The 7,273-nt window shown below is 43.7% G+C and overlaps 1 protein-coding gene across 1 annotated transcript in view; it reads left to right on the forward strand.

The window, feature by feature from the left end:
- LOC100749260 (neurexin-1-beta) overlaps positions 1 to 5,609 on the forward strand; it is an 18,473-nt gene extending 12,864 nt beyond the window's left edge. Inside the window, exons 5-6 of the mRNA XM_024370518.2 lie at positions 7 to 68; positions 3,534 to 5,609. Coding sequence (XP_024226286.1) covers positions 7 to 68; positions 3,534 to 3,957 — 486 coding nt within the window. The 3' untranslated portion in view covers positions 3,958 to 5,609. The remainder of the gene's footprint in view (positions 1 to 6; positions 69 to 3,533) is intronic.
- Positions 5,610 to 7,273: the final 1,664 nt, after the last annotated feature.

Consider the following 7,273-nt stretch of genomic DNA (forward strand, 5'->3'; position numbering starts at 1 on the left):
CGGGACATCGTCACCGACTCCGTCCAGTACAATGTGTCAACCACAGACCTCGAAACCAGCCACGTCAGGTGAGTTTGCCAGTTTCTCGCGAGGACACCCGCGGCGACGTTGGAACCTCGCCGCCACACGAATTCCGCTAACTCGTCCGGGGTTCGTTGTGCGTGCACGTCTGTCTGCTGCGTTTCCGGCGACACGTCGGTTCCGGCGTCGTTGCTCCGCGCCAATTTTCAACCGTTTCCATCGCCATCGAAACGTATTCCATTTTTCTTCTGACTTTCGCTTTCGCTTTTCTTTCCTTTTGCTTCTTTCTTCTGCTTTTTTTGTTCTGCGCCAGCTGGATGCACAGGGTGTACTTTCGTTGCTCGGCTAGAACTTTGGAATCGCTACGGAGTTTCGTACGGGAGGTAGCGTCCTCCACGAGTTTGCAGAGATCGATCTGGGATTTTGGTTTCGATACCTAGAGGAGCTCTTTCGTTGGAAGTTGGTCGAAGCGAGAGAAACTGTAACTACGTGGATGTCTGTAGCGTTAATTTCGAATCGACGATGGAACTCGCGAAGTGATTCCGGCTTTCTGGTTTCTTTTCGTGCTAATGAAGAAGGTACTTCGGTTGCTTTAGAAGCGAGCTGCGAGTCACAGGTTTCCGATCGTTGCCACACGTTGCTCCGGCAAAATTTGAGAAACAATTCTCGGAAAGTCTTTTGTTAAAAATCTGTCGGGGCAAGGGAAATTATTATCGTCGTCTATGTAATGTTTTCATTTCGAAAATAATAGAAGTGAGCAAAGCAATTCCAAAAAAATAATATAATAATTAAAAGTTTAATATATTATTAAAAAATATATATTTTCAATAAAATCAATTATTTTATAAATTAATTAAAATAATTAGGCAAACACGTACAACCTCCTAATTAATAAATTAATTAAATTATTAAGAAACTATTATATTAATTGTAAAAAAATTTCGAAAATAATAGAAGTGAGCAAAGCAATTCCAAATTTCTCATGCTTCACTGGTATTTCACTGGCGATTAAATCGCTTCTCAGATTCTCAGCGTACTTTTTTATAATTATAACAGCTGCCTATATAGCGAGAAATATATCGACAAATTCTTTCAATTTGTACGTTTTATTTAACTATATGATTTTTGTAACGCCGTAAATTTATTTTACGATATTTCTTTAGTTACTTTCGCTGCGAAAACGATAGGAACGAAATGACAGATTTATTGAATAGGGAAAATTAGATATTGTATTATGTACGTTTTTCACGTCGGATTTATTTGACAGAAGTTTCGTCCAGAGATTGCGTTTTTTTTTTCGAAGGAAATGGAAAGACTTGCGAACTGTTCTCGCGCCAGGGAGCTTTTTTTTTTTAACCCGCTGTTAAACGACGTATATAACGTGGCTTAACGATCTAATAATAATACGTTGTTCCATATCAAAGGAATTGATTTTAGGGAAACGATAATAACGTGTTTATGAAGTAATCATGCAGAATATCTACATGATTATAATTATTCGGACATTAATTGTCATAGAGCTATGGAATATCTCGCGAAAGCGTTGGTCGATGGTTCAAGCGTTAAAAATATATGTTTGCAACTTTTAATGTATTTTGTATTTCCTACCGCAGCACGCGCAATTTTTCATAACTTGTCTTTAAGTTCGTAAAAGCGTTTTTAATTATTGCACAAAATCCCAGAGTTACGGAGTTTCATGTGAAATTTAATTCGTCAATTTGATTAATTAAGAGTTTCGACTGATTCATCCGATCGGACATTTAAAACTGGCGGTAGATTTAGCTGCTGGTCGAATTGTTCGAGACGAAATTGATAGTAGCAATAGCGTTCGCAATTTCCTCCATTGCGATCTTAAAATTGGACAAAAGATTAGCAATCATTTGCTGATTACTATAAATTCTCAAATACATTCGCAGAAATAAGTTCTCGTAGCTGATACTTCGAATGATAGTTCGTTTTTGAACAGCGCGTTAACGTAAATTAATGGTCACACGATTATTACGTAGCTTAAATATTATAGTAACGTCGCATAATCTTCCGCTTTATCAAATTTTCCACACGCCTGCCGCGAGAACGTCCTCAACGAGGACGACTGGAAATATCTCGATTTTCCTGTATTTTCTTCGCTTAACGACTTCCCTCTCGACGGAGAAATACAAATACCAGTTATTTTCAAAATTGATAGAATCGATAGAAACGTAAGACAACGGTCACTGAATTTGGGGAATTTTTCAAAAAATTAAACCATCGAAAAATATAAATTTTCCGTGAAATTGATAAATTCGAGAATAGATAAAAATTCGGTAAAAGTTGGTTTGTCCGAACCAGTTTTTGTTCACTGTCAGTTAGGCGAACTCGTAACCGGGTAACTTTATTATCCGAAATATTTTCTCCCCTATCGGATAGAGCAACTTGTATCGTGAAAGCGCGATAGACAAAAAATGATGGAAACTTATTCTCAATAAATGGAATTGTTCGAGCTTGCACGCTTCTAATCAGAGTTTGTACCAATATAGCAACTGAGAGAATATGTACATTTTCGACTGGTTTTACATTTACAACTGTTATATTGTAGATGTTATCTATAAATTAAAAATCTTCAATTTTGTTATACGTAAGCGAATAATTAACGTTTATTTGTTGCATAAACTTGAAACGCAACTCTGGTTCCGATATGAAAAACACAAGAAATTTCAGCAACAAAGGAATGATCATTCGTTGACCAGTTGGCTGTTTCTGACGAGTATATTCGTCGCGCGTAAAAGTAGTTACAAATTGCAGCATAGTAAACTGCGATAAGTTTGAGTGATAAAATTAAGAAATAAAACGATCGTTTCGTTACAACTTAATCGTACACACACACTCTGTGTTGCACGAGTATACTCGTCATCGCTTGCACGCTTCTAATCAGAGTTTGTACCAATATAGCAACTGAGAGAATATGTACATTTTCGACTGGTTTTACATTTACAACTGTTATATTGTAGATGTTATCTATAAATTAAAAATCTTCAATTTTGTTATACATAAGCGAATAATTAACGTTTGTTTGTTGCATAAACTTGAAACGCAACTCTGGTTCCGATATGAAAAACGCAAGCAATTTCAGCAACAAAGGAATGATCATTCGTTGACCAGTTGGCTGTTTCTGACGAGTATATTCGTCGCGCGTAAAAGTAGTTACAAATTGCAACATAGTAAACTGCGATAAATTTGAGTGATAAAATTAAGAAATAAAACGGTCGTTTCTTTACAACTTAATTGTACATACACTCTGTGTTGCACGAGTATACTCGTCATCGCTTGCACGCATTTACTAGCCACACGTTTTAGCTACACGCTTTCCAAACAGATCGCAACTGGTCAGGTCGTTCATTCTGAATTTTTCATTACGTTCCATTATCATACTCGATATCATATTTGAAACGATATCACGTAAACGTTAAAGATGATGGGATATTCCGAGTATTCAGACGACAGATACTCATAATTACTCGTTTCGAACGTTGCAGTAGCGTTGTGACGCAGAGATCGAGCACCGTGACGACCCAAACAACGACCACGGAGATGACGGACCCACCTCCACCGCCTCCACCGCCCATCTACCCTCCGATGCCGACGCCGCCGAAGAACAACAACAACAACAAGAGGATAACGTCCGAGGCGGCAGAGAACGCGGCGCTGATAATCGGCATCATAGCCGCCGCATTGATCGCCATCGTGCTCATCATTCTCATCATCCTCAAGTTCAAGAATCGTCCAGAGACCAGCTACAAAGTGGACGAGACGAAGACCTTCTGTCAGGACCCGAACGCTGCGCTGCTCGGCGCTGCTGGCTCCGGCCAGCCGTTCAACGGGCCCATGAAGAACGGCGCAAATGGCAGCAAAGCGAACAAGAAACGGGAACTGATAGACATCAAAGAGTGGTACGTGTAGAGACGGCCAGTCTTCGAGATTCACGCGTCCGCGTGAGTGGCGCACGTGCTCTTGAAAACCTCGTGGCCAGGTGAACACGCGAGTCCAAGAACTTGACGAGGAACGTGTGACAGCCTCTTCTTAGGTCCTTCGTTGGTGCTAGGCGAACTATTTAGCTATTAGTTTTTCGACGCGTTTCTCCACGAACGATAGAACGGGCTGTGTTCCTCGCGGATAAACGCGGCGAACGAGAGAGGAGACTGCGCCCGAGACGAGTCGTCTCGAGCGATCTTCGCAGACGTCGTGATGCGATCGTTGCTCCGCCGGCACACGACCAGCCAGCCAGCCGTCCGATGACCGTGCGTCATCGCGCTGGCAAGATCTCCTCCGTGTCTCAGGCGCCGGTCAACTTTAGATGAATCAGCGTTATAAGCATATCCAATGTTATATCGATGGAGGTCGAGCCTGGTCGACGCTGTGCGCGACGATCCTGTCGGCGGAGGCTGCGCGCGTCCAGGATGGAAGACAACGAGCGGTTCGAAGCTCGCGGCGCTGATCGGCGTAACGACGGCACGAGACCGATCGCGTCGAGCGGAAAGGCAGAGGAAGAGCAACAGACGGATGAAGAAGAAACGCAGACGCGAAAGAGAGAAGAAGGGAAAGGGATAGAGGCACGAAAGGTGCGTTGCGGAAGGATGTATCGAGTGGTTGTGCCGATCGAAAACGTGTCCGAGCGGCGACGGACGCGGAGCATGGCGTTGTTACTCTTCGTCAGAGCGACGCTCGGCTTTAGTTGCAGCACTTTGTCGACGTGGAGCACGCGACTCGAAGCGTCGAGTCCTCGAAATACGAGCGCGCCACTTGCCCGAAAAAGGAAAAGAAATTGAAAGGGAGAGACGAATATTCTCGCGCAGGCTCGTAAAATCAAACTTCTTCCTCGTTGCTAGACACGTTGTTAGTTGTATATTCGTTGTACATGGACAGGTTCGTCGCGCATTAACGATAGCATTCAGATGATCCTCCTTTAGGCGAAGCGTTCGAGAGGAGAAACGATCGTTCGAGGAGACGTAAATTGCGCGCGCCACGTATTTCGAGGATCGGCAAAGACCAGCAGAGGGAGAGCAAAATTCGCTTTCGTTCGGACGTTGCCATAGTCCATGAAGCGCGAGCGCAAAGCGACGAGAAAGTGTTGGAATTAACGCGCAAGAACGAAAGTATCAATACGAACGATCCTATCTAGCGATTAATGAACTTATTGTTGTATAGAAGAAAGCAAAAAAAAAATATATATATATATATACATACACGATATTTATCGATTATGTTATGCGTGTAAATTGTTTATTAAATTATAGATTTTATTAACACAACAATGGAAGAGAGCGTGCGGATACGTGTTACACGGTGTGCATGATGGAAACGGTATGAAAGGGATGAGAGATAGTCCGCGTTGTTTTGTTTGAATATAAAGAAGCGACTCGAAGTAACGTCGGTGTATTAGCCGTAAATTTAACGCGTTCTTGCGGGACGCGGACACTGTAAGCTGTAAGTGATCGCGCGCGGAAACGCTCGGAGGACACTGTCGAAATAGTAAATGACACGTAGCCATGCGCAGATCGATGCTTATACGTATACACAGGGTGTGAACGCAGTATTGCCAAAAAAAAAAAAGAAAAAGACAAAAAAACGAATCAAGCTTGACCGGTGTTTAACCCTTTGATGTCCGAAATCGCCAGCGCGCGTTCCTTCCTCGTGCCGCTTCATCTCGATACTTGCGCGGTATAGTCTTTTTATACTCCTCGTGGAAGACTATCGTTGTTTCCTTTGCAGAGAATGATCAGTCTTGTATCCTCTTGCTTGCGACGCCGCGATGCTTCCTTTCGTTTCGCGTCTCTGTCGGATAGCCTGTCGGATATCCCGCCGCATACCTTGCGAAATGAAAACTGTCAGGCGAAATTTCGCTGCACGTACATCCTCGAACAAAGGGCTGCAAAGGGTTAATTATACTGGCGCGTCGCACGAACTCCGTTTCGTGGATATTCGAGGCCGTTTCAATCCACATCTATCCGCCTCTCTGGAAACTCTCCGCGGGCTTCTCCTCCGGCTTCCAGCCGACAGCGGCATCTCTTCTTACGATGCACCTTGCCATCCGAAAGCGTAGCTTGCCTGTTGCGCGACCAAAGTATAATTATCGGCGAAATACTCTATATTTTCGTACCACGCTGCTTGGTGTTCCCGGCTTTCTAACGGGCGTCTGGTCGAGACTGGTGTTCGTATTGCAACTACGTGTACATAGAAATTACTGTTCTACTGTGTGTCGAATCGATAATAAACTTAAGACGGATATCCTACAGACCATCGATGCTTTAATTTCCGCACGATGTACGTTTCAAAGCGCTATTTTCATTTGTTATTCGCTTATTTCATTCGCCGGTGAATGTTCGTCGTTACCCGCGGCATACTCTTTCGCCTAATTTCGAAACCGACCGGAGCACATTGTCACGTGAAAACGGCACCAGTCTGGACTAGCTGACGATCCAGTTGGTTCGTAGCGCGCGTTTCAACGCCCTCGTCGACCAACCTAAGCCAAATTGCTACTCGTTGCCGTAATCCGGTCGTCTCTATCGCCGCGAAGCTGCTGAATTAACTAAACTCCCGCTGGGATTTCCTTAAGCGAAAGCGCTCGTCCAAATGTCCCGCAGTCGGCTAAAGGACGTCTCTCGATAGAGCGTGTCGTCCGGAAAAGAAGGAAGAATCGTAGAATCGGTGGATGGATTCGCGGATAAGCAATAATGAAACGTGATACTGACAAGAAGGGGGGAATATGTAAGTTCGATTAATTTAAGATCGTTCGATACGTACTCGCTTGCAAACGCCATTGCCATTGATTTTCCCAACTGTGGGCGTGCGTCGTCCCACAGCGATCGACCATTCGTCGAAACGGCAAGTGCCAGTGTGTGTGACTCGTGAATGAAGGAAAGAGCGAGAGAAAGAGAGAGAGAGAGAGAGAGAGAGAATGTGAAGATGACGCTCAGACCAGGAGGTCGAGAGGAGGAAACGTTCTCGTTTCGGCCAGGAAACTGGCTAAGAACGACGATACGAAGAAAACGTCCGATCGTTAAAAGGCTTCTAAGTTGTGCAATTATTGTAAAATGTTCATTACGTACGTCAAGAACTCGCCACTTGATCCACGCACGGCGTGCCTCGAACATCGTGCGACGTCCAAAAGCGAGGAAATTTAAAAAACAGTTTGGAAGAAGAAACAAAAAGAAAAAGAGAAGAATAGGAATCTTCTCAGCCTCTTCGTTACCTCCTCTCACTCTCTCACTCTCTCTCT

This window comes from Bombus impatiens, unplaced genomic scaffold (genome assembly GCF_000188095.3).
Source record: "Bombus impatiens unplaced genomic scaffold, BIMP_2.2 scf_0814, whole genome shotgun sequence".
Taxonomy (NCBI): domain Eukaryota; kingdom Metazoa; phylum Arthropoda; class Insecta; order Hymenoptera; family Apidae; genus Bombus; species Bombus impatiens.